A 27,594-nucleotide genomic window follows, 5' to 3' on the forward strand; every position below is an offset into this window, starting at 1 on the left:
CCTGGGTTTGATCCTCAGCATTCCATATGGTTCGTCGAGCACCGCCCAGAGTGAGTTTTGAGGACAGAGCCTGGCCAGATGTAGCCCGAACGCCCAAAAAGAAAGGGGAGAAGGGCCTGCATCTGGGCTTTGTGGGAAGACGGCTCGGTGTCAGATGCGTGTGCCTGTAAGCACAGGCTCCAAGTGGGCCCCCCAGGAAGCCCGCCATGCCACGGAGCGCCTCCCCCTTCCCTCCCTCCCACCATTTCACTGCATCTCTTGCTCCCAGTCTCAGGGGGCCAGAGAGCCGCGCCTGAGTGCAGTGACACCAGCACCGAGCCGTCTGGCCCCGCTGCCGAGAGCCCCCGGGGTTCCCCCACCAAAATCAAAGACTGACGACAATCTATTTTATAGATTTATTTTCAAAGGGGAAAAAACACTTAGACAATTTAAATACAAGTCAAAACAGAATTACTCTGTTCGAGTCGGCGATGGCGCCAGGTGCGTGCTCACGTCAGGCGCCCTCCCGCCAGGTGCCTTCTGGGTCTTCTCAGTGAGGAAAAGGCCTGCACAGGGCGAGACGAACGTGGGGTGAGTCTCGGCGCTGGCCAGTGGGGCAGGGCGAAGGGCACGGGCGCCCCGTCCCCTCGCGGCCAGATAGTCCTGAAGACGTGCTGTCACATGACGGGCACCCTGTCCTCACTGCCACCAACACCCCCACCCCGAAAACGCTACTCGGAGTAACGGGGGCAGAGTGGGGGATGCCATAAGTGGGACAGAGTTGGGGAAACTGAGGACTGTGCAAGCTACTGAAGCAAACTGGTAGCCGAGACGTCTGAAGACTCACCTGACGTTTTATTCATACACGTCCTTCTTATCTGCAATGTAATCTACAATTTCTTGTGGACACATTAACTTTTCTGCATCGATATCAGGAATTTCAAACCCTAGGGTAAAACCAGAACCAAGTCTGAGCGAACGAACCTCCGACACCCACCAGGACATCAGCTATCCTGCCACCCCAGGGTCCACCCCGGGTCGGAAGCCGGATCCGTGCACTTACAGGGGCAGAGGGCGCTCCAACTGACCTGGCCCACTGCCCTGTTTCCAGACAAATACTCAGCCCGCACTTCCGACCCCCCCCCACACACCGGGAATCTATCTACAGAAGACAGCAAGCACCCCAACCCCCCCCCCCCAGCACCCCCAGCAAAGGCGCTGCCCAGTCTGGAAACTTGGGTCTCAACTCTGCATTATCTGCCAAATGGGCACAGTGAAGCAACATTTCACGTACCGGAAAATGCACCCATGTGACATGAAACAAAAGCCTGTTTCTGCAACACGAGAGCATCACGGGGCCCCCAGCACCTTCCCATCACCCCAGGAAGAGACCCCTCCACCCTACCCCATCCCCAAACCACACGCCTCCGTTCTGCAGAGGAGGAACCTTAGGGATGGCCAAATGCCCTCAGGGGAGTCCTTTCGGTAATCCACCCCGACACAACGTCCCCCCAACTCCTGCTGAGCTCTGGGGCCTTAGGAAGGCCTCATGTGCCTAACTGACGGGAGGGGGGGGCGGCACCCAGGGCTCCAGGTCCCCGTGCACTGGCCTGAGGGGGGCACAGCCAATTCTTTCCCTGGGGAGCCCGGGAAGGGCAGTTCTACCATTTCCCGACGCCCTGAGGGGTGGGGGCGAGGCGGGACGCTGCTGCTGTGCTCAATCCCAACTCCCGCCCTCCCCACACCCCCGAGAAGGGCGGGGACCAAGGGCATTACCGAATTCGTCCTCCATGGCCATGATAATCTCCACTTGGTCCAAACTGTCTAAGCCCAGGTCTTTCATGAAATGGGAATTGACAGAGAGCTGCAATGAAGGACACGAAACGAGACGCGTCACCGCGTCGCCAGGGACGGCTGCGAGCTGGGCGTGAGGGTCTGAGCACACGCCCAGATTTAATTTCAACCTTCAGATCACCAGGAAGAATTTTCATTTTCTTTTTTTAATCCCCTCACAGCTGAGCATTTTCTACAGCTCACAAATTCTATTTTATTGTTGTTGTTCTGGGGCCACACCTGGCGATGCTCAGGGGTTACTCCTGGCAGTGTGCCGAAGATGCTGGGGTCTCGAACCCAGGTCAGCACTGTCAAGGCAAGTGCCCTACCTGCTGCACTATCTCTCCCTTGGGCCCTCAGCCCAAGAATTCCTAGGTACCCCAGGTCAGAGGGCTGGAGAGACAGGACAGGAAGTAAGGCGCTGGCCTAGCAGGGGTCCAACCTCAGTTCAAATCCTCGCACACACGTGGCCCCTGATCACCAGCAGGAGTGACCCTTGAGCAGAGCAAGGAGTAAGCCCTGAGCACTGCTGGGTGTGACCCAAACTCCCCTCCACCCCCACAGAAGCCAAGAACTGGAGAGGTGCAGGGGACCTGGAGAGAGCACAGCGGGGAGGGCGCTTGCTTTGCACGTGGCCAACCTGGGTTCGACCCCCACCCCACCCCGCACCCCCATACGGCTCCTCGAGCAACACCAGGAGTAACCCCTGAACACCTCTGGGTGTGGCCCAAAAAATGAACCACAGATGTGGAGAACGCTGGGCACACAGGAGGGCAGCTTCGGGGTCACCTCTGGCCCCGGGCCCCTGGAGCACTGCCAAGGAATAAGCCCAGCACGGAGTCAGAAGTAGCCCTGAATCCAACAATGGGGAGAGATCAGGAACAAAAAGCAATCCCCCAAAAAGCAAAGTAAGGGGCTGGAGCGGTAGCACAGCGGGTAGGGCGTTTGCCTTGCACTCGGCCATCCCGGGTTCGATTCCCAGCATCCCATAGGGTCCCCTGAGCACTGCCAGGAGTTACTTCCTGAGTGCAGAGCCAGGAGTAACCCATGTACACTGCCGTGTGACCGCCCCCCCCCAAAAAAAAAGCAAAGTTAGAGAAAAATTTATCCAATTGATCAGAGAGATGATAGAGTGGGCAGGGAACTTGCATGCAGCCCACCCGGGTTCGATCCCTGAGCACTTGGCAGGAGTGATCAGAGTGCAAAGCCAGAAGTAATAACATTACTAAAGAATGTTTAATCGGTATGGAAGTTACAAAAGGGGCACGGAGGGCTGGGAATGTAGATCACTGGCGGCAGAGCAGTAGGTGGACCCCTGGCTCCACGGGAAATAAGAGGCACAGGGGGGCCGGGGATACGGCCTCTGCACACGCTGCATGGCCCAGGGTGTCGCACACACCCACGGGCGCCCGGAGGCACGGGTGTCTGTAAAGGCGGGCAGTGTGGCTCACAGGGCACCTGGAAACAGGCCATGTCCACTGGGCCCGAGGAACTGTCTGGTTTGGGCTCCACCCAGCAGTGCTCAGGCGTCACTCCTGGAGGTGCCGGGGTGGGGGGAACCATATGTGGTGCCATCCCCCCCCAGTTGTGCTCCCCGCAACACGCAGACTCCCCTGAGGGAAACCCTTAAAGGTGCCCCACTACCTTTTCCGGATCGATTTTGTCGTAGAGCTTCAGCACGTAGAGCACGCGGTCCTTGATGCCCTCTAACGTCAGAGGGGGCGCGTCGCTGTACTGGCGGCACAGCTGGGCGAGACTGCTGGGGACCTGCAGAGACAGGGGACATGGAGCCCGAGCTGCCTCCCAACCCAGCCGGGCCAGCCGCCTCCCTCAGCCCCCTGTGCTGAGTCCCGGCCCCGAGGGTCTCGGAAGCCGGAGGGGTTCAGCCAGGGTCTCGGCTCAGCCTGCGGCTCAGTGCTGCCACACTGCAGGGCGACCAGCCGCGTGCGGCCCCTGGCCCAGTCTGCCAGCAGCCCGAGCCCCTCGCATGCCAATCCCAGCCCAGGCTGAGGAGGCCTCGCCACCCTCCTCCCCCCCACCCCTGCAGATCGAGAAACCAGCACTCGGGCTGGCCCCTGCCCGGCACGGTGTGAGCCCCAAGGATCCCAGGGAGGCCTGAGCCTGGCCGAGGGTGGAGGGAGAGCAAGGCGAGGCCAGTGCACCAACCCCTCGTGGGTGGACCCGTACGGTCTGTATGGGCCACGAGCTGTCAGCTCCCGAGAGGCACCAGCCCCTCGGAAATTCGGGGTCTCAGCCTCTGCCCAGCTTCCGGAAGAGACCATCCCCAGCTACCTTCCTGTCTGGCCTGCGGCCAGTTATTCCATCATCCCTGCGCCCAGATCTTCCCCGTGAAGCAGAGAAGACAGCACCCAGCTCCAGGGCAGCTGAAGGCACCTAAGGGCGCCCAGGGGGCTCGTGCGCCCGCGGGCTGAACCGAGCAGGCAAGTCCAGGGCCTGAGCTGCCGTCTCCCACTGGTCTCTCCTCGAGTCACCAGCCTCTGGGGCTACACCAGCACCTACATGCATCCTTTCCCCGATGTCTCTACCCCCCACCAGACCAGAGGGACCCCTGAGGCAGAGAAGGGCCGGTTTCCACTTGTGGGTTTTAAGGCCAGTCTTACGGTCAGGGGCTACTGTGAGCTCAGTGTAAGTGTGTGTGTGTGGGGGGGGGGGGAGGGCGGTGGGGTGGGGTGACGGACGACATCCCTCTGACCCCATGGGACAGCTTCGGCCTGGAGCTGGCTGGGCGAGGGTAAGGCCCAGGCTCCGTGTTCAGTTTCTTCTCTTGACCATCTACTGGTGTTCTCGGGCCCAGGGGAGCTGCTTAGCGTAGGATTTTAGGGGAGTGGGGGGCGAGGGTGTTTTAAGAGTCAAGGAGTACCAGGTGCCCAGGGTCAGTGAACAGGTCTGCACGGGGCACAGGTGACAGTGGGGAAGGCCCCGAGGAGGTGGACATTTGGGCCGAGAGAAAACACAGCGGCCTGCGGGGCTCGAGGCCCTGAGGGGCGGGGTAGAGGGTGCCCTGCGGGGCAGGCGCAGATGCATGCACGAGCCCAGGGGAACGGCCACAACAGTCGAGGGCAGACAGAGCCACGGGGACAGCGCCAAGTGTCCGTGCTGCTCTGCGCGCATGACTTGCCTCCACACCATCTCAACAGCGAGCCTCAGACCTGGCGTCCAGCCGCCCCGGGGAACTTCCAGTGTTTGCCCTCTGCCAACCCCTCGGGCGTGAGGAGAAGAAATGGGAGCACCTGGTCCAAAGCACCCTGGCCTAGGAACAGAAAGGGCTGTCTGTGGCCCAGGTAAGCCAGGCAGCGCCGCGGATGCTTCTGGGCACCTGGCAAACGCAGAGCCACTGTCCAAGGGCCAATGGCAGGGGCAGAATCTTCTGGAAGCCCACGGGAAACAACCCCAGGCCCTCCCCAGGCCTGTCTGCGCATCAGTGCTCTAAGAAGAGAGACGATGGCTTTGCCTTTCAGCCTCCTGTTGAAACTGGTGGCAGCAACTGTGCCAACAGTTCCTTGTCACTTCAAGGTGACACTTTGAACCCTGGCTCAGGTTAAAGGTGGAAATTTAGGAAAGCTCCCACTACCCCGCGAGTGCATCTCAACACCGGCTACACACACGCGGCTCATCTGGCCACTGTGGACAAGACACTCTGGCTCAGGGCTTCCGGTTTCCACGCCAGCACAGGGTCAAGGGTGCAAGCACTAACCTGAAACTCGTTACTTTGAGGAGGTTCCCACCTTGACCTTGGACGCCTAGCCTACCCCGAGGCATGGGTTCTTAATCCCGGCGGCACTTCAGACACCTGAGAACCCACACAGGGGCCAGAGAGCGCACATGGGCCCAGAACATGCTTTGCAGGCAAGAGGCCTGGGTGTTCCTCAACCCCCAACGTCACCCCCCCACACACACTGGGTCCCCAAAACACCACTTAGCTGCATCCAGGAAGCCAAAACACAGAGCCCCCTCCCCACAGAAAAAAATCATAATTGCTGAAGGTTAGTTCAAGAAATTCAGTCTTTGGGCTGGAGCGATAGCACAGCGGGTAGGGCACGCCTTGCACGCGACCGACTTGGGGTCAATTCCTAGTATCCCATATGGTCCCCTGAGCACCGCCAGGAGTAATTCCTGAGTGCAGAGCCAGGAGTAACCCCTATGCATTGCCAGGTGTGACCCCAAAAGCAAATAATAATAAAAGTAAAAATCACTGCTTCCTTTAAAAAAAAAAATAAAAGAAATTCAGTCTTCTTTCTACCAAGCTCTACCCAGGTGCATTGAATGTGCCGCCAGGACTGAAAATTCACCGTCTTCCCCATCCCCGCCTTTTTTTTTTTTGGGGGGGGTGCACCCGTCCTGCAGGTACCGCAATACCAGGTCGATGCGTGGAGTGGACGGCGCAAGCTCCTACTCCGACTCCCAGTTCCCCAACTCGGGCAGAGGGCGGGTAGGCTGGTAAGGGGCCGGGACGCTGCGCTCGCCCTTCGCCCAGAAGGCCGCGACGCGCGAGAATCCACCGCCTCGCGGGCTGCAGAGCCGCGCGGGGCTTGCACGCGGGGCCGGCGGCTCGGGGGACGCCGAGGCAAGACACGGCCAGGAGGGAGAGAAGGGGGGGGGGGCTGTCGTCCCGCGCGCACGGCCCCTGGGCACCGTCAGGACCGCCCGTGACCCGCGTCTCCCCGCACGCTCCCCCGCGCGCTCGCCGCTCTCCCCGCGCCGCCCCTGCCCGCGCCGCCACCCCACGCCAAGCAGAGCCCAGCGTCCGCCGCGTCGGGGACCGCACGGGGCCGGGCGGGCGACGCCGGGTCACGCAGGGCGCCCGAGATTCCCACGGGGCGGCCACCCCCGGGAGCGTGGACAGGAGGGGGCTGGGCTCTCGGGGTGGGGGGTGCGGGGCTAGGTCACCGGGTCACCCGCGGCCCGGCGGCGGCCGAGCCCGCGCGGCCAGGCGGCAGCAGCGCCGGGGGGAGGGGACCCGGGTGTCCAGCCCCGCAGCCCCCGCGCCCCGCGCCCTGACCCCTGCCCGGCCCCGCAAAGTCACGGCCCGTCACCTGCGCGAGCGGCGGCGCGGGCCGCGGGGCGCCGGGCCTCGTCCGGGTGCCCGCGGGGCACAGGGCGCCGCTGAGCGGCCGGGCGGCGGCCAGCGAGGGCAGCCGAGGAAGCGGCGCCAGGGCCGCGGACAGGCGCCGGACACAGACGCAGAGGACACGAGCCGCCATGGCTGCGCCGACCCAGGATGCACTGCGGCGCCCTCCGGCCCGCGCGGCTCCGCGCCCCGCGCGCACGCGACGACGCGCACCGGCCGGGCGCTGCCGGCGGTGGCGGCCCCTGGCGGCCCCTGGCGGCCCTGCACCCTCGCGGCTCCCACCTGCTGGGGCTTAGAGCTGGCCTTTGCCCCAAACTAGAAGGAACTTTTTTTTTTTTTTGCTTTTTGGGTCACACCCAGCGATGCTCAGGGGTCACTCCTGGCTCTGCACTCAGGAATTACCCCTGGCCGTGCTCAGGGGACCATATGGGATGCTGGGAATCGAACCCGGGTCGACCGCGTGCAATGCAAACGTCCTACCCGCTCTACCCGCTGTGCCCGCTGTGCTATCACTCCAGCCCCTAGAAGGAACTTTTTCTTTTCCTTTCTTTTCCTTTTCTTTTCTTCTCTCCTTTTCTTTTCTATGCTTTTCTTTTCCTTTTCTCTTTTCTTTTGTTTTTAGGGGAGTGGGGGGGGAATGTTTGGCTCACACCTGGTAATGCTCAGGGGTTACAGGGGTTACTCCTGGCTCTGCGCTCAGAAATCATTCCTGACAGCACTCGGGGATCATATGGGGTGCGGGAAATGGAACCCGGCTTGGCTGTGTGCAAGGCCTTACCCACTGTGCTATTGCTTAGACACTTTCTTTTCGGTTTTTTTTTGGGGGGGGGTGGGGTGGTGCCACACTGGGCGGTGCTCAGGGCTGACTTCTGGCTGGCTCTGTATTCAGGGATCATATATGTAGTGCTGGGATCTAACTGTGGCTGGCTGCCTGCAAGGCAAGCACGTGCACTGTGGTACTAGGTGTCCGTCCCTGAAGTTTTCATTATGTTTTCAAGGTATTTATTGAGTCAGTGAACTCACTGTGATAAGCCTTCTATGATGTGCCACCAAATACTGTTTCCCTCTTGGTTTGTGGAACACACCTGGCATTGTTCAGGGGCTACTCCTAGCTTTGTACTCAGGGGTTTATTCCTGGGCCATCATAACTCCATTCCTCTGCTAACTATGTGATGTCCGGGATCAAACGGGTTGGTTGCATGCAAGACAAGTGCCTTAATCTCTGCACTATCTCTTTGATTTCTGTATTTGAGATTAGAGATCAGAATTAGTAATCAGAATTAGTACAGGAAAGTCAAAACTTTATTTTTGGTTTTTGGGCCAAATCCAGCCTAAGTAGGCATTTCTCCTGGCTCTGCACCCAGGAACTCCTAGCAGTGCTGGGGAACCATATGGGATCTGGGCATCCAATTCACATCAGCAGTGTACAAGGCAAGCGCCTTGCCTTCTCAAGATCTTCTCTTCATCCTGCGAGTTAAAAACTTTGTTTTGTTTGAGGGCCACACCTGGCAGTGCTTAGGGGTTACTCCTGGCCTGCACTCAGGAATTACTTCTGGTGGAGCTCAGGGAATTCTACGGGGTACTGGGGTCCAACCTGGGTTGGACACATGCAAGACAAATGCCTTAGTCACGGTAATATCACCCAGACTCAAAACGTAAAACTTTTTTTTGCAAATGTATCAAGGGTAATAATAAATCTAGCCTAAAATCCTATAGTTAACAAGGTATCTTTAGAAGAGAGCAAATAGTTACATTCTGTGTACATGAATATATAGCTTAGTAAAAATGATAAGTAAGTGCTTATAGTTTGGGATAAAATTTCCAACCTTATGACCAGATTAGGACAAAAAAAAATCTGACTCTCAAAATGTCTGATTTAGGCAAAGGCAGAGAGGATGTAGTCAGCACAGCTGAGTTGTAGAAGCCAAGTGTCTCTACTGATTACAGGTCCTGGGATCAAATTCGAGGGTAAACAGGATTTCTAAGTTAGCATACTTGGTAGGTTTTGTGTTAGTTTGGTACTGTGTGAAGATAAAGTACTACAAATATCATAAAGGAATATATTGCAGCATCACAAGATAGCTCAAAGGGTTGGAGCACATGCTTTGCAGTCCAGTGCAGGCCTTGGGCCCATCCCCAACAAGTGATCCCCTAAGCAGCACCGGGAGTAACCCTACAGCTCTGCTGGGTGTGGACTCCCCATATCCACTACCCCCACAAAATAAAGGAGTATACTGTGTAGTAAGATAGTAAGTGACCTGAAATAAACTCTTATTACACAAGCATTATTGACAAGGGCCCTAATGGAAAAATATTTAGGTTTTTTTTTTTTTTTTTTTTTTTTTTTTTTGCTTTTTTTGGGTCACACCTGGCGAAGCACAGGGGTTACTCCTGGCTCTGCATTCAGGAATCACCCTTGGCGGTGCTCAGGGGACCATATGGGATGCTGGGAATCAAACCCGGGTTGGCCGAGTGCAAGGCAAACGCCCTACTTGCTGAGCTATTGCTCCAGCTCTTAGGTTTTTTTTTTTCTCAGCCACACCTGGCAATGCTCAGGGGTTACTCCTGGCTCTGCACTCAGGAGTTATTCCTGACAGTGTTCAGGGGACCATATGGGATGCCTGGAATTTAACCTGGGTTAGCTGTGTGCAAGGCAAATATCCTACCCACTATACTATCATTCCAGTCCCCAATTATGTAGGTCTTGATTTTTCTTTTTGGCGTTTTGGGTCACACCTGGCAATGCACAGGGGTTACTTCTGGCGGTGCTTGGGAGACCATACATGATGCCGAAGATCGAACCCAGGTTGGCCGCATGCAAGGCAAATGCCCTCCCCGCTGTACTACTGCTCCAGCCCCTAGGTCTTGACTTTTGAAAACGATTTAATAGTACTATGAAATGTCAAGCAGAATATATAAATAAATATTTATTAACATTTGAAGCTTTGTGTACATCTTTTAAAAGCAAATGTGCAAATGTGAGAACTTAGGAGAAATCAACCTAAAATCCTTCTCCTTGAAGTCCAGTGTAAATGAACACTCCGATCAGCAGTGCCACCACCCTAAATAAGCAAACCTATCTGAATGCAGACGAGGGACGTTTTCAATGCCATCCAGACAGTCTCTCTAGAGTTGCGACTCCCCGGAGTACTCGAGAGGCTGCAGAGGCAGAACCCTGTTTCTTACCGCACCCCAACTTATTAGTAGCGGTATACAAATATATTTCCATCTTTTTGTCCAGCCAACAAATGAGAATCTGTGCCTGACCATTTAACAAAGGACCAATTTTGGTCAGAAATAGGTGGAAGGAGAGCGGTGCAATGCCCTAGGAGCAAGTCCCAAACGGCAATTCTTCCAGAAGTCAATACGGCTGCTGCGAGACTGTCCTTCACGTCCCCTTCCAGGAACCTAATACAAAGCAGAGAAGAGACAATTCAAATCTCAGTTCAAAAAAAAAAAAATTGTACATATGTATTTTAAATTAGGCCCAGGATCATATTCCCTACAGCCACACGAAGAATAGAAAATACCTCTAACCATGAGGGGCTATTCTTGTTGGCAACCCTCGAACTACTACTGGCTGGAGAGGACAGCTGCCATGTGATCACACCCCCAGGCAGTGCCAGTGGCTTTACCATGTGCCCGAGCCCACAGAGGCCTTCGTCTTTCTGTCCACGCCAAACTCAGTGACTTGGTGTTCCTGTTAGGCCCTCTTGTGTGCTGTCCCCAGGGCTCAGCACAGGTCTGTTAGCTTGGTACAAATACTAGACCCACGATCTCTCCATAGAGGATAGTCACACTCCCTCCCTACCACAGTATCTGTTTTTCTATTTTTTTTTTCTCTTTGGGTCACATCCGGCTGTGCACAAGGGTTACTCCTGGCATTGCACTCAGGAATTACTCCTGGCAGTACTCGGGGGATCATATGGGATGCTGGGAATTGAACCTGGGTTGGCTGCCTGCAAGGCAAACGCCCTACCCGCTGTGCTATTGCTCCAGCCTGTTTTTCTATTTTTATTTTAAAAATTGTTTTTCAGATGCAACCCTGCAACTTATCATACTGTTAATGATGGTTTCTCATACATATAATTACAATACTGCAAGCCCTCACCAGTGTACCTCCTTCCCTACCAGTTTCATATTATTCGTTTGTATCCGTCATAATATGCATAATGTTGACATGGGGGAGAGAATAATATTATGCATTATTATTTTTTCCAGAGTGCTTTTCGCTGTGTGACAGGGCTTTCTCCATATGTGGCAGGGTTCTCTCAAACCAAACTGTGACCACTACAAAGCAGAACTCTGATTGTTTCCTTAGTTCTGTAGTCAGTTACCAGGGTCTGAATCCTAACAAAACAAGAAGACGTGACCCTGGGTAAGTTGTATAACCTCATCAGTAAATAGGGATGATGAGACACACACCTAGTTCATGGATTCATAAGACAGCAGACAGCTCATTAGACTTTCTTCTTCACTGCCCTATTAATAGTGCCATGCAATCGGTCTGCTGCTGTCCTTAGCGACTGAAAGTGAACTACATGATATGTTTGAGGGCTATATCCAAGTGGTTGCTCAGGATTTACTCTCAACTCAGCACTCAGGGATCATACTCCTAGAGGGCTCAGGGAGCCATGTGGATTGCAGGGAAACGAACTGGGGTCGGCCACATGAGGGGAAAGTGCCCTATCCACTGTACTGTCGCTCTGGCCCCCAAATGATTTGTTTTTGATTGACTTCTGGGCCACATCCCATCAAGGCTGGGGTTACGCCTGGCTGTGCACTCCTGGTGGTGCTCAAGGAACCATAGGGGATGCTGCAGATTGAAACTTGGTTGGCCACATGCATGGCAAGTGCCTGAACTACTGTATTATCGCTCCAGTCCCCAAAATGCTATTTTAAAAATCTCTGGTACCTTCCTAACGGTGTGTAGCTGGCTACTAGCTCGTCTTCTAACACTCCATAATGTTTTCCTTGACAGTCTCTTCCAAGCATTCGCTCTTGATCAGGTGGCTCCCAAACAATGGAAACCCATCAGCATCTGATGCACTGAACAATAACCAGCAGATTTCTAACTTAAAAACAAGTGCGTCTGGGGCTAAAGCAATAGTACAGTAGGGAGGGCATTTGTCTTGTGCGCAGCCAACCCAGGGTTGATTCCCAGCATTCCATAGGATCCCCCGAGCACCCAGGAATAATTCCGGAGTGCGGAGTCACTCAGATCTCTAGTTTTCATGTCTTCCCAGAACCTTTCCAGACATCACATTCAGTGAGGCACTTGCCTTCCCGCCTGCCCTTGAGGAAGACAGTAGAGCATCACCCCCATACTCAGGGTCGTCTTAGGGTTAATCACAATCAGCTGAAACACGGGGCTTCCCATGGGCTCACTCTCCTTGGCACACGGATGACTCAGAACAATAAACAGAAGCCCCTGGTTAAGAGAAAAAAATAAGAAGAAAAAGATCAAAATATCATCAACTTAGGAAACACTAGGATAATGAAGGAGGCCTGCTACAGAGACAGGCTGAGAAGGCTGGGAAGGCAAGTGGGAGGGAAACTGGGGACACTGGTGAAGGGACTGCTGTTGGAAAACTGTATTCTGACAACAATCATAAATACCTTTGTAACTTGTAATTCATGGTGATTCCATTAAAAAATATCATTAACTTTATATTTTATTTTGGCTATTTGGTACACACCTGGCTGTGCTCTTTCTCCTGAGACTGTACTCAGGGATCACTCCTGGTGGGCTCAGGGACCGTATGGGGTGCAGGGGAATAAACCCAGGACATCCACATGCATGGCAAGCACCCTACCTGTTGTACCATCTCTCTGGTCCCAGAGAGTTCAAGTACAAAGATACCTGTGGGCCAGGAAATGTGGGCACTGACACTCAAAAAGGGGTGTCACGGAGGTTGTGTGGTCCACATAACACAAGTGCTGAGCGGGCTGCTACGGCCTCTGTTTAGGGCTCAGTGCTGGTAAGCAAGCATGTGTCCCTGACTCCTGAACAATGACCTTCACTCTGCTCAGATGTCAAAACTCAACTGTAAGCCAAGTCTATTAGCACTCTGGCTACCAGATCTGTCTATACACGAAATCTGATGCCTCAGAGGAAATCACGTCTAGAGCCAACTTCATTTAGTGATCCTGACGATGTCCATTCACATTTTAAGTCATTCATACCAATATAGCTATGAGTCAAGTCTGATAACTGGCCTGTTATTTCTCGGTACAAAATCAAAGGCAGAATTAAAATTTGCCTGTAAGTCACAAAGCCAGAAAATTTTCTGAGCAATCATATTGTAACAATACATCCTTGGGGCTGGAGTGATAGCACAGTGGGAAGGGCGTTTGCCTTGCACGCGGCCGACCCGGGTTCAAATCCCAGCATCCCATATGGTCCCCTGAGCACCGCCAGGAGTAATTCCTGAGTGCATGAGCCAGGAGTAACCCCTGTGCATCGCCAGGTGTGACCCAAAAAGCAAAAAAACAAAAACAACAACAACAACAAAAAAATACATCCTCATCCATAGATTTCAGAACAAAGATTGTTGCTCAATATTGAAAGGAAGCCTGGCGTGAGAGATGCTCCTTCATCACTGCTTACCGGGCTGCTAGTCTCGCTCAGGGACACCAGGAACACAGAGTGGACACGAAATACTCACCATCTCAGAATAGGCTCTGTGACAGACTGACGCTTGGTAGGAATCACCAATGTTCATCTTCTTCAGAAGCTGGCCAGTTTTTAAATTCCTTAGATATTAAAAACAAGCTGTTAATATTCATCTTTTTCATTTTTTGTGTATTCTCTTTGACCTTTATTTGGTCTAATTTCCTAGCTTTTACCCAGGCCCCATTAATTGAAGGATGTGTTTTCTTTTCTTCTTTTTTTAAATTCGGAATTTGTTACTTTTATACTCTTCTTTTTCTCCTAATTGTGTTGCTTAGGGTTATTTCTGAAACATTAGAATTCAGGTTTTTACTACTATGGATTGTTCTCAGAGGCTGTCAACATTCTTCCCACAAACTGACTTTCACATAATATTCTCTTATTCAACATAGTGTCGTTCAGGGGGTAAATCATGGAAAAACTATGGGATGTTGTCTTAGTTTTGATTAGTCACAACTATAGGTTTATTTTGTCAATAGTTCAATTTTATGGTTTAGCAAATTCTACTAGGAAAGTTTTTCATAACTTTATTTTACTTGCTATTAAAATAAGACATGTGATTTCAATTGTTGCTTCTATCTCATCATGATTATGTCACATTTCTTGCTCAGGATTTCCTCGTGGCTCTGTGCTCAGGATCACTCCTGGCAGGGCTCCAGGGACCACATATAAGGGTGCTGGGGAGTGAACCCAGGTTGACCACATGCAGGCCAGTGCTTTACCTGCGGTGCAATCTCTCTGACTCCTATACTTCTTGTTATGCCAAACAAGATCCCAGGCATCTCCGAGCACTGCCAGGAGTAACTCCTGAGTGCAGAGCCAGGAGAAACCTTGAGCATCACCAGGTGAGGCCCCAAAACTAAAAAAAGAAAAAAGAAAAAAATAATCATGAAACAAAGCTTACCAAATCACAATGTTGTTCATTATAGTGGAACCAAGCAGAGCTTCTTGCATCCCTTTGACCTCAGCAAAAGTTACTATGGTCTCTTCAGGGGGCATCAAAAATTGTTTTTCCTTGCTTCTGCATTTAAAACAGTGTAAGACTCAAGATGCAGCAGTTATTGCTAAGTCATATTATTAATCTATGACAATATTATACAGACTAATCCATTTTTTGGGGGAAGTTTCATACCCAGTGATGTTCAGGGGTTACTCCTGACTCCACTCAGGAATTGCTCCTGGCAGTGCTCAGGGGACCACATGGGATACTGAGGATTGAACCCCAGTTGACTGCATGCAAGGCAAATGCCTTACCCACTGTACTATGACTCCGGTCCCCAGAGTAATCTAGGAGAAAAAAATCAACCAGCTTAAGAATCCTTAACTTTCTGTAATAATCTTAACATTATTATCATAGTGGGCTAGAGAGATAGCATAGCAGTAGGGTGTTTGCCTTGCACGTGGCTGACCCGGGTTCAGTTCCTCCGCCCCTCTCGGAGAGCCCGGCAAGCTATCCATGCATATTGGATATGCCAAAAACAGTAACAATAAGTCTCTCAATGAGAGACGTTACTGGTGCCTGCTCGAACAAATCGATGAGCAACGGAATGACAGTGACAGTGATGTTGAATGTTAGGTAGCCACAAGATGTTTAATAAGTGCAGGGGCTTGGACCCTGAGGTCCCTGTGATACTGGAAGGACAGATTTCAAACCCTGAAGAATAATCCATGTTTGCTAGCCCTCTCCATCTACTGGGGTCTTCCTGCCCTGTCCATTCTCATGTCTCTAAACAGTTCTTCCATGACAGCATTGAGGCTGCCCCTGCTGCCCCAGGGCACAAAGACAAGATGCTGGTGGTCCAACTTTTTTGGAAGCCGTGGGGTAAGATTATTTCGTTTAGTGTAGTTTTGGCCACACTTAGTGATGCCACCACCAGCTCTGTGCTCAGGACTCTGCTCAGGGGACAGGGCGGTGCTGGGGATCAAATGCTGCTTCCTACAGCTGTGCTCCAGCGCTTGGAGCTCTCTCCCAGCCCCCAGGTTATTCTTCAGCTAATACTTTAAACTAACCAATGGTTCTCTTACCCTCCATCTTCTGAAAATGTCAGAATCTCCACTTGTTGGTCACAATGGGTCCCATGGCTACTGACGAGCCTTCTCTTTGTCAAGCCAAGCACAGCTTTGATATTTCCAGAACTCAGCAGTGCTTGCCTTTCACTGTGACCATCTGAGGAATAAAGTAATGCCCTAATGCAAATATAAGAAAAATACAGAAATGCGAAGTAAGTAATGGGTTAAATTTAAAATTTTTTATTTACTTCTTTGGGTTTTTTTTTTTTGCCACATCTGGCAGTGTTCCAGCATGCAAAGCCCACTGAACTAAATCTCCAGGCCCCAAGTTCAAATTTTAAATAGAGGGGCTAGACAAATAGCACACCAGGGAAGGCACTTACTTTGCAAGTGGCTGACCCAGGTTCAATCCCCAGTATCCCATATAGTTCCCTGAGTATTACCAGGAGTGGCTTCTCAGTACAGAGTCAGGAATAATCCCTGAGGATCTCAAAACAAATTATTTTTAAAACAGAATCTCCAGCTAAGGATTAGCTGTTTGCCTGCTTTTAAACAAATCTGAATTAAATTAGAATTTTATCAAGACAAGCTTAATTTATAGCCTGTACTTAAAAAACAGACAAACATAAATGGAAATAGAAAATTATTTCCTGAGAATTATATACCTGATTTCTCTGATTTCCAAATTTCCCAAAGCCACACACACAAGACTACAAACACCAGGCACTGGAACTATTTGTAATACTGGAACCTGTATGAAACAAAGCAGCCAAAATGTATGCTGGTTAATACTGGAACCTATAAAAAACCAAATAACCAAAATTTATGTTTGGTTATTTCATTTTTATCACATTCTTTTCCATAGTCACTACACCAAGATAATTCTCAACAGTAAAACAAATGTGAGAAAGGTCAGCAAATACCCTCTTTTAATTTAATTTTTTGGGGGGAGGGGGGCTATGTACAGTGGCACTTAAGGCTCACACCCAACTCTGCACTCAGGGATTACTCCTGGAGGTGCTCAGGTGATCAAGTGGGATGCCGGGGATTTAACTCAGATCGACAGCCTGCAAAGCAAGTGCTCTACCTGCTGTACTAGTGTTCCAGCTACAAACACTCTCTTTTATAAGCTATAAATTTTAAAACGTTATATGCACAACATTGTTTACTACAGTCTTTGTTTAATACACTCTACACTTCTAACAAATCAGGCCATGACTAAGTCAATTCTGAATGTGAACAAATGAAATATTATGAAGACATTTAAGGGGCTGGAGTGATGGCACAGCGGGTAGGGCATTTGCCTTGCACGCGGCCGTCCCGGGTTCGATTCCCAGCATCCCATATGGTCCCCTGAGCACTGCCAGGAGTAATTCCTGAGTGCAGAACCAGGAGTAACCCCTGTGCATCGCCAGGTGTGACCCAAAAAGCAAAACAAAAAAAAACCAAAAAACAACCATTTAAAATAAGTCTGTTCACAGAACAATGGTTCTTGTGCATGCAAGGCACAGAATTACAAGCTGTGGATAAATGAGAGGAAAGAATAAAATGTGGGCTTCAGAGATAGTACAGCAGGTTAAGCACTTTCCTTGCACACAGCTGACCTGGCTTTCATCCCCGGCATTCCATATGGTCCCTAAAACCTACCTGGAGTGACCCCTGAGCAGAGTCAGGAGTTGAGTCATGAGCCCAGCTGTGTTCCTTTGAAATGTTTTCTTAATAAAATGCTGGGAAACAGATTAGGGGGAAGAGGCTTATCTCTCTGTTCTGTCCTGCAGGGTCATGACCCCAGTTTTGGCACGCTGCCCATCTATACTACTCGGCACATAGCTACAAAGATCTCTTCCACCTCTACGTTTCTGACTTACCTCCGTAAAGTGCCAGGAATAAACTTTTTCCCATTGCATTGTATCCAGAGGCCTCCACAGAGAAACTACATATTCACAAGCAGTTATTATACACGGCTCTTTGAGACCAGCTATTTCCCACCACAAGGCACTCACATCCACAGAACAGGAACCTGAAGGATTCTAACACAGAATGGAAAGAATTATGTTCAAATGAAACCTGAAGTCTGTCTTATGGAAAGAGAAACATAAAAAAATGATGATTTTAAGAATCAGACAATTTACAAGGTACACGTAAATAAAATTTTGTGCAGGTTAAAAGAACTTTGTGGGTCTACGTAACTTTCAGAATTGCTCATATACACTTCACTATAGAATGAAATGGACTCAGATTTAATCACACAAAAGGTAGTTCATATGAACTTATTCATCTGGAAATCAGACATCTTTTGTGTATAGGGGATGGGGGCCGGGGGATAAGACAACGGCTGAGTTCAGCTCTTATGCTCAGGGATCACCCCTGGTGGAGCTCAGGGGTTGTTTGCAGTGCCAGAGACCAAACCTGGGTCAGCAGCATGCAAGGCAAGCATCCTAACCGCTGTACTATAGCTCCGGCTCAGAAATTAAACATCCTAGGGGCTGGAGCGATAGCACAGCGGGTAGGGCATTTGCCTTGCTCACGGCCGACCCGGTTCAATTCCCAGCATCCCATATGATCCCCAAGCACTGCCAGGAGTAATTCCTGAGTGCATGAACCAGGAGTAACCCCTGTGTATCACTGGGTGTGACCCAAAAAGCAAAAAAAAAAAATCAAACATCCTAATGACACACTCAACAGCTGAAGACGGAATAACACTGAAACTAAATACTATTTCTACAACAAACTACAAAGAGAACACTTCATATCCAAACATGCAGTGCAAGGCCAAAGCTGTTTTTCCAATGGAAATGTATCATCACAATGGCTTTACCAAAAAATAAAAGCAAAACCAAAAATAAACCCAAGAAGTCAGTAAAAAAACAAAACACAATGAAAAATAGATGGGGCCAGGGACCTAGCTCAACAATTAAGAGTGTATGCCCTGATTTTGATGTCTTGGCACCCCATGGCTCCCTGAACGCTGCAAGGTGGAGCCCTGGTGGCCATCCCCCACCCCAGCATGGTTGGACCCAAGCACCCAACCATCAGGTCTAGTGCTGCTGTGTAAAGTACAGACAGGAGTAGTCCTGGGGCTCACAAGCATTGCTGGGGGAGCTTCCCCACCCCAATGGCCCCTAAAAAGAAAATCAGACTAAAAAGAAATTATTGACAAAGAGAAAAAAAAAGAAAATTAACTCAGTAACCAGTATCTCATAAATTTAGTGCTTTTATTTTTATGAAGGTTAACAGCACTCACAAATTTTTCTTTTTTTTTTTTTTGAGGGGTAGGGGTCATCCCCGATAGTGCTGAGGGATCATTCCTGGCCCAATGCTCAGGGGACAAGATGTTGTGCTAGGGATCAAACCAGGATCAGCAGCTTGCAAGGCAAATGCCTTCACGTCTATACTATCTCTCCAGCCAAAAAATTCTTACTTAATAGGATTAAATTAAGAATGAGAGCCAGGCTGTGTCTCAAGGGGTAGAGGGATGCCCTGGATATGTGAGGCCCGGGGTTTTATCCCTAGCAATGCGTACCCCAAAACTATACTCCCCAATGTATATGGTCCCTGAGCACTGCAAGCAACAGCTGCAACCATGGCAGATGAAAAACAATCTGGTAAAACTATTCTTAAATTTCAAATTACATTTTTAACATGCAAGACACATTTTAGGAAAACAGTCTTCTGACCTTCAATTGTGAAACCAACTGTAGGCTGCCTGGGTTTAAGTTATCACAAGGAGGAAGGTCTGCTGGGTCAGTCTGTGAAAACAAAAATTAGGTCATTAATCTATGCTTTGCATCTGATGCCTGCCATCACTCACCAGGACATCTATTTGTATGCTGGATTTCCCCTGGTAACAGCAGCAAAGCTCCAAATGCAGCTGTTTCACTAAAGACAAAAATTGTAGGACCCCTCTCCCTCTACACACACACACACACACACACACACACACACGGTTTTAAAGTTTAATTCCCCAGAATGTACTTAATGTTTACAGTGAAATTATAAGAAAAATAAAGTCAAAATATTCTTTTTTTTTTTTTTTTTTGCTTTTTGGGTCACACCCAGCGATGCTCAGGGGTTACTCCTGGCTATGCACTCAGGAATTACTCCTGGCGGTGCTTGGGGGACCATATGGGATGCCAGGGATCGAACCCGGTTCGACCGCGTGCAAGGCAAATGCCCTACCCGCTGTGCTATCGATCCGGCCCCTAAAGTCAAAATATTCTTAGAGATATAAAGATATATTGGACAGGCAAGCTGTCCAAACTTACGTATTTCATCTCTCCAGAGAAAATTCCACAAAGAAAGAGGCTAGTGGGGCTGGAGCAATAGCACAGCGAGTAGGGCATTTGCCTTGCACGCAGCTGACCCGGTTTGATTTCCAGCATCCCATATGGTCCCCTGAGCACCACCAGGAGTAATTCCTGAGTGCAGAGCCAGGAGTAACCCCTGTGCATCACTGGGTGTGACCCAAAAAGTGAGAAAGCGAAAAAGGGAGAAAGGGAGAAAGGGAGAAAGGGAGAAAGGGAGAGAGAGAGAGAGAGAGAGAGAGAGAGAGAGAGAGAGAGAGAGAGAGAGAGAGAAAGAGAAAGAAAGAAAGAAAGAAAGAAAGAAAGAAAGAAAGAAAGAAAGAAAGAAAGAAAGAAAGAAAGAAAGAAAGAAAGAAAGAAAGAAAGAAAGAGGGAAAGAGAGAAAGAAAGAAAGTAGGGGGAAAATAAAGAAAGAGGCCAGTACCTGTTCAGTGGAATGTTCCAGGCACAGATCTCTTAATGGATTTTCTTCGCAAGTGGCTAACATGGTAGGCAGAGTTGTGGCTTGAGGCTCTGGACCACAGGCAGGCTGTCTTTCCCTACCTGACCCACCCAGGATGCCATCTAATTTTGGTGAGCTGGTCAGCCTGCTGTGTTTACCACCATCACAAGGGCTGCTTGTGGCTTTCGTGTGAGAGAGACAAGGTGTACAGCTCATCTGTGGAACAGCCTCTGTAGACATTTTCTCACAGTGTGGTTGGGAGTGCTCAGCTGGGGTTGTGCCTAAGATGGGGAAAGCGGGTGAACACAGGCTTGTTGTTCTGTCATCATCTGGTGCAACGGTATTGACAGGCGTGAAAAGTAAAATTGATGAGGAGAGGTCCTTCTGAGGCTGTTTTCTCAGAGATGATGTTTTAAGATGCGCATTTTTTGGTGGACTAAGTTCCTCGTCCAAGTCCTCCATTTCTGTATCTACCTGTTTAGGAGTCTGTTCCTCCAAAACCATCCAATTTTCCTCCTTAAGCTCAAGCTGCTCTTCTTGATACTTCGATTCAAAAGGTTCAACTGGCTTTTCTGGGTAAGATTTCAATTTTTTAAGTTTAAGAAGCCCAAAATCTTCATCGGGTAACTGAAAGTCTGTGACATTGAGGAAAGATGACAGATGCTTTAAAATTAGCTTTTCGTCCTTAAGAAATGGAGCACTGACAGCATCATTATCCAGAGGTAAGTATGCATTACTAAATGAAAAAGAATCTTCCTTTTGACCACAAACTTCTTTGCCTAAAACAGAAAGCATAAACAATACCCAATTAAAGAGACATTAGTATCCAACAGTGACCATCTAGACTCCGATATAATACAAAATGCTCATTATTTTTCCGTGACTCCAAACACATCAGCTATAGGCTGGTGGTTAGCAGATCTCCCTTCATAGCACCAAAAATAGTACAGTATTGATGGCAATAGCTGGAAGAAGGCCAGGGTCTAATCCCAGGTCTGCCTTTGATTTGCTGTGATGCTGGGTTGGTCAATTGTTTTTCCCTGGTTCTTCGTGAGGAAACTGCACTAAGATTATAAAGTCCTTCCTCCTCTAAAATGATAACTGCAGGTTCTGGTGTGGCCCAGTGGTGACATGTGTGAGGCCTTGTATTTGGTTCCAGTCATTACTGCATATCCTTGGATGTGATCCCTGGCACTACAACAAAGTGTGTGAACCTGACACAGCAACTAGCGCAAACCCCTCTTCCCACGTTAAAATGACATCAGCGCTAAGATTCCAACAATCTTTAGGAGGACCACCTACAAAATGGCTCTTCTAGGGGCCGGAGTGATAGCAGAGCGGGTAGGGCGTTTGCCTTGCACGTGGCCGACCTGGGTTCGATCCCCGGCATCCCATATGGTCCCCCAAGCACCGCCAGCAGTAATTCCTGAGTGAAAAGCCAGGAGTAACCCCTGTGCATTGCTGGGTGTGACCCAAAAAGAAAAAGAAAAAAAAAATGGCTCTTCTAGCTGAAAAAGACAGTGAATATTCAATTACGTCAAGTGCATGACACCCCTTCCTCGCAAGCCTCAACTACAGCATGCTCCATATTAGCACATGTGCAAGACCCGCAACAAAGAGAGTGCTAGCCCATGATCCAGAGACTCATAAATAAATATCGAAAGAGATCAACAAATTGCAGAGATGATTCCGGACCCCAAAGTCACCATCCAGTTAAAAATTTAACTCCAGGGGCTGGAGAGATAGCACAGTGGGTAGGGCGTTTGCCTTGCACGCAGCCGACCCGGGTTCAAATCCCAGCATCCCATATGGTCCCCTGAGCATGGCCAGGGGTAATTCCTGAGTGCAGAGCCAGGAGTAACCCCTGTGCATTGCCAGGTGTGACCCAAAAAGCAAAAAAAAAAAAAAAAAAAAAAATTAACTCCAGCTATATCACCCCATTCAAAATTTTAGAATTCCTGAAGCAGCCACGTGACATCTCATACTGTATACCACTGATACACCAGGAGTAGCACACCACATTAGATGGGATATAAAGTAGAAGACAACATATCTCCAGTAAGAAAATAGTAACACACAAGGCATAACCTGTAACAACATGTCAGTAATCTCTTATACAAGGGCTTAGTGGCTCCAGGGTGAGACACAACAATTTACACATACTTTCTTCTAAGGAAATCTTTTTTGATCATTTTTATTGTATTGGATATTGCCAGGCACAGCAATAACTATCATCATCAATACTTCGGGTTTGTTTTGGGACCATACCCAGCTGTGCTCAGGGTTTACCTAGATCTGTCTCAGGGGTCACTCCTGGCAGGCTAAGGGGACCTTAGCACATGTGGTGTCAAGGAATCAACCTGGCTGGCCATGTGCAAAGGAAGCACCTTACCTGCTGTACTATCTCTCTAGCCTCTCAACGTCTTTTGAATTACCTGTAACTCTCCTTACCATGAACAATTGTGTTTTGAGTCTTTTCTTTGTGCACGATAACTTGTCCCTCGGACCTAGCAGCAGCTGATGTGCCAGAAGTTGGCAAAAGCAGGTCATGAAGACCTAAAACGGAGGAGATGCTGGACTTTCTTTTTATACTATGTCTTCCACCAAACGGATGGGAAACCAGCTTCCTTAAAAAGTCATCTTTAGCGCTCTCCGGGGGAGACCTGACTTCAGTCCATGAGTGTTTCTGAGGTCCTCTTGAACTTGTTTGTCCCGTGCCTAGGTTAGGTGTCCTAGTTTCACTTTGGCCAGTTTCTTCGTTAGAATGACTTACAGTTTTAGTTGTCTCCTTTTTATTTCTCAAAATTTTCTTCCTGATACCCAAATGATTTTGAATAACAGCCTCGAGAGCTACTTTCCTTTGGGAATCTGACATGTGCCGTGTTGTTCTAACATAATATTCAGCAGGAAATGGAAGTCCTTCAATCACTGTGCAAGAATGTGTTTGGTTTTCTGGAGAAACAGGAGCAGTTCCTTCAGGGCTGACACTCTTAGGCTGACTTCCAACCACCTGTCCCTGAAGACTCTCATTTCCACCCTTTCTAAAGTTTTCGGGAGAGTCTACATGTATTGCTGTGTGATGATGTTCATTTAGGCTTTGGTTTTCATTACCATGTGTGTGTTCATTTACAGAAGGAAAGTTGTCTGGCTCTACGTTAAGACCCCTGGGCGACTGGTCCCTTGTACTTCCACTTTTATTTTCCTCTGGAATATCTTTGAAGACAGTTAGGTTTTTGTCTTGTGCCTCTGAGTTTACAGGGCAAATGCTTTTTACACTTTGAGCCGTGGGTTCACAGCTGCCTTTTGATGGCTTATGTACAAGGCGCTTGTGACCACTACTACCTTCTAACAGAGTACACAAAGGAAGCGCAGTCACCCTGGGGGAAGGATTTCCTCTTAAAAGCACATCTCTTTGTGGTTTGGCAATTGATGAAATTAATACTTTCTCTCCATTGGCTTCTGTGGGTGCTGCTGGAGAATCTGGAATGTCAGACTTAGTTGAAAGGTACTTTCTTATTTCAGTTATGGGGGTCCTAGGATTTTCTCCATCGGTTACTTCTTCCTTTAGTCTTCTTCCAGAGAGAACAAAGGACTCAGCATCAAAGAGAGAGTTTACCTCCTGCGAAGTCAATGGTCTCTTCTGCTGCTTTCTTCTCCCTGGCAGCTTACCCTGTTGTTTCTCACCATCAGGGACATTGTCCCTGTGGGGAAAATGTTCTTGGCTCACAACTGTTCTTTCTAGATAAAATTCTTCCAAAGGGTCACTGTCAGGGCTAAAGGACACAGGCTCAATGTCAAGAGTGATAGGTGTCTTTTCTCTGGTTTCTTCATCGAGAAGGGTACTGATTTGTAATGGATCACAAGGAGATACTTTAATTTTAGATGCTGAAGAGGAAAAAAATGCATGTATTATGGAAATGAAACAAAAAATTTCCATCTTAAATATCTTATATAAATACTATCATTGCCATTTTTGTTTTTTGGGTCACACCCGGCTATGCTCTGAACTTATTCCTGGCTTTGTGCTGAGGGGGGCTGAACTCTAGTGGCCATATATAGTGCAGCAGATCAAATCAGGCTGGCCTTGTACAATATACAGATCCTTGTTTATATTTCTATTTAAAGGCACTTCACTGGTCAGTGCTCAGGGGGCGCATGTGGTGCTAGGGGCCTTGCACAAGGTAGGTACTTTGTATCAAATACAAACAATTTGATATCTCTGTATAATGGAACACTACTCAGCTGCAAAAAAGGAATGAAGTGCTAATGCACACTTGAATATATGCACAGATGGATGATTGCTGAAAACATTGTGCTAAGTGAGAGCCAGACACAAAGGACCACTTACTGTATGGCGTCTTTCATATGGCACTTCCAGATTAGATAAATACAGAAAGGAAAAGGAGATTAGTGCTTGCCAGGGGTTAGGATACAGGGTTTCTGTGTGGAATTAGGCAGTAATGATCATTGTAAAATGTACAAAGAGCTGTGGAACTGTATAATTGAAAGAGCCTATTACAAATACTTAACTCTGAGTATGAGAAAAAGAGTCAAAGTCCCGGGAAAATGAATAATAAAGCAAGCAGAAGTGGGGCCGGAGTGATAGCACAGCGGGTAGGGCGTTTGCCTTGCACGCGGCCGACCCGGGTTCGATCCGGCATCCCATATGGTCCCCCAAGCACCGCCAGGAGTAATTCCTGAGTGCAAAACCAGGAGTAACCCCTGAGCATCGCTGGGTGTGACCCAAAAAGAAAAAAAAAAAAAAAAAAAGCAAGCAGAAGTGAATGGGCTAGTTTTACCTGAGTGGTTTAACTGTGAAGAAATTTCCTGCTGAAATGAGCAATCATGTTCTCCTGTCTTCTTACCAGAATTCCTAAGTCTCTCAGCTCTTTGGGCACGCTAGAGAAAACAAAAGCAGCTTAAGGAATAAATGTCAAGAGAAATTCTCATTTTTCTAAGTTTTATTTTCATGAACAAGTTTTGAGTTATGTAGTCTGTACTACAATAGCTCAATTTGCAAGAGTAAGATTCGCTTACCTGCAAGCGGGCCAATGTCTTGCTGTATTCTCTCTTCAAGAATGCTAACTTTTCCTTCAACTGGAAGAAAAACAGTGAACAGAACTGAGTAGGGGTGCAGGAGTCAGAGAGGACACACTGCCTTTCAGGCTCAATTGCACAGTGCTCAGCAGGTACCTTGGATAGAGACCGTGGAGGCAGGTGCAATAGCCCCAGCTACTTTGGACTTCAACAGAGAACCCCGTCCTCTAATATCTTAGCTCCTCAGCATAAACTGTTCTTGTCATCTGGAGCATTTCTTCCCAACTCCTTTCACTAATTCACGCTGACGCCTCAAACCTCAGCTCAGATTCTATTTCCTGGGTAGATTTTTAGGTCCTTCTCCAAAGTCATGTTTGCACAAGTCATCTCTTGTTACTTTTTGTCTTCCTTCTTGATTTGGGGGCCACACCTAGAGGTGCTCAGGGCTTACTCCTGGCTCTGCGCTCAGGGATCACTCTTGGTAGTGCTTGGGGGACATATGGTGCTCCAGAGATTGAACCTAGGTCAAGGCATACAAGACCAGTAACCTCCCCACTCTCTGCATACTACCGCTCTGGCCCTGTCAGCACTTTAATCAGAGTACTCATCACACTGCTTTCCTTTTCCTTTTCCTCCCTTCCTCTCAGGGCATCCTTGAAGTGGGAGCCATCATTCTCAAGACTTACTTTCACCAATAAATCTCCTGCTAGTCAGCCAGGCACCCAGGTAGTATCCCTAGCACCCTGCGCAGTAGCCAACCCCCAGGAGCAGTTAGCGACGGTTTCAGAAGCAAGATCCTCTGCGTGAACTCGCTGACGGGGAGCAAAGGGTCCCCATTACTGCCTAATTCCAGAAATATTCCAGCAACATACAGGAAAACATGGAACTGACGAGCTCTTTCCAGCAGGTAGCAAGAGCCTGACAATCGGGATGACAGGAGTGCCTGGCCTTCGGGAAGGGGCTTCTTCACAGATGGGGGTGGGGAGGGTGGGGCACTGCCAGGCACTACACGAACTCAAATCTTCGTGCCCAAGGAGCTGGCTTGGAGAAGGCGGGAGGAGAAGCGATTTGCCTCCCTGCTCCCACGCATCTCATTCATATCGGGCAATTTTCCCGGCCACTGGAAAACCACCTTCCTTGCCTCCTCCTGCCCGCAGCTACCGGACAGGTGGGGTCGGAGGGCCATGGGCTCAGGTAACGGAAATGACTAGCAGTGCGCCTGGAGGGGCCGGTGCCACCACCGCGGGCTCTCTCGATGGAAGAATCTAGAAGAGTGCCCGGGGGGAGGGCGGGGGGCACAAGTGACGCAAGAGTCTAGAACAGCGCCTGGAAGGGCCGGCGCGAGCACTGGCGTGGGCGGGGGCGCTGACCGCTGCGGCAGTGCCCCAGCCTACTCTGGACATCATCCCCAAGGCCAGCAGCAGAGCGGCACCCGCCAGACACGAGGCGCTCCACAACGCCACAGAAGATTCTAGACCAGTGCGGGCGGGCTTGGACGTGAGACGGGCGGGTAAGACGGAGGCTGCGCGACCGTCCAGATCATTCCACGGATGAAGAGGCTCTTTCCCAAGTAACCCAGGCCAGTTCCTGGGGGAGGGGGCGGCGGGGGGGGCGGTCAGGACCCGCCAGGTCGGGACCTGTGGAGACTTCCCTCAGGAGGGACCCGGGTGCAGAGGGGAGACATGTGCGTGTGGCGAGAGCCGCTCCGGGGGGGCTCAGGCTCGTCGTCTTCACGCATCGCCGTGTCACCGCGCTAGCCCTCCGGGCAGAGGTCAGAGGTCACCGCCTCCACAGTCCTCCTCAGGACCCCTCCTCAGGGGACCCCGCGGCCTCACACCGGGGGGCGGGGGCCAGAGTCCGGCGGCCGGCAGTCCTCCCCGCACCTCGCACCCCACCCCGCACCTTTTCCTTCTCCGCACAGCTGAGGGGCTTCCCAGAGAGCTCTTCCATGGGGCCGGCGGCCGACCGGAAAGAGCAGCCGTGGCCTGCCCCGCGGGCCCGCGGACACGAGGACCCGGCCCGGCCCCCCGAGGCTCCAGGAGATGCCCAGGGACGGGGGGGAAACGGAGCCCCGGGGCTCCCCTCAGCGCGCGACCCGCTGGCCCACGCGGGCCCCACGGCGCCGCCAACTTCCGGCTTGTCGGAATATTTTTTTTTTGCCGCGCGCGCGCCGCGCAGGCGCAGGCGCAGGAGGAGAGCGCCGAGCAACGATCGGGGCCAGCGAGCC

At 50.1% G+C, this 27,594-nt stretch overlaps 2 protein-coding genes across 4 annotated transcripts; both read right to left on the reverse strand.

Annotated features, from left to right (window-relative positions):
* Positions 1–381: 381 nt before the first annotated feature.
* On the reverse strand, positions 382–7,074 carry NDUFAB1 (NADH:ubiquinone oxidoreductase subunit AB1). Its single transcript, XM_055135569.1, has 5 exons — positions 6,867–7,074; positions 3,457–3,579; positions 1,756–1,843; positions 827–926; positions 382–545 (listed from the first exon to the last, which is right to left on the reverse strand). Exons 1-4 carry the CDS (start codon positions 7,032–7,034, stop codon positions 835–837), a joined length of 471 nt encoding a protein of 156 aa, XP_054991544.1. The 5' UTR covers positions 7,035–7,074; the 3' UTR covers positions 382–545; positions 827–834.
* A 2,729-nt stretch (positions 7,075–9,803) lies between these two features.
* On the reverse strand, positions 9,804–27,498 carry PALB2 (partner and localizer of BRCA2). Of its 3 annotated transcripts, XM_055135320.1 has the most exons (13): positions 27,270–27,498; positions 25,368–25,427; positions 25,130–25,229; positions 22,782–24,215; positions 20,313–21,109; positions 19,262–19,333; positions 17,453–17,614; positions 16,250–16,335; positions 15,600–15,761; positions 14,479–14,595; positions 13,570–13,657; positions 12,184–12,332; positions 9,804–10,309 (listed from the first exon to the last, which is right to left on the reverse strand). In XM_055135320.1, exons 1-13 carry the CDS (start codon positions 27,315–27,317, stop codon positions 10,102–10,104), a joined length of 3,483 nt encoding a protein of 1,160 aa, XP_054991295.1. In that variant the 5' UTR covers positions 27,318–27,498; the 3' UTR covers positions 9,804–10,101. The 3 variants fall into 3 exon arrangements, with proteins under 3 accessions (XP_054991295.1, XP_054991296.1, XP_054991297.1); XM_055135321.1 differs by lacking the exon at positions 14,479–14,595; XM_055135322.1 differs by lacking the exons at positions 16,250–16,335; positions 17,453–17,614; positions 19,262–19,333; ... (3 more) ...; positions 25,368–25,427; positions 27,270–27,498 and adding an exon at positions 15,968–16,043.
* Positions 27,499–27,594: the final 96 nt, after the last annotated feature.

This window comes from Sorex araneus, chromosome 4 (assembly GCF_027595985.1).
Source record: "Sorex araneus isolate mSorAra2 chromosome 4, mSorAra2.pri, whole genome shotgun sequence".
NCBI lineage: Eukaryota > Metazoa > Chordata > Mammalia > Eulipotyphla > Soricidae > Sorex > Sorex araneus.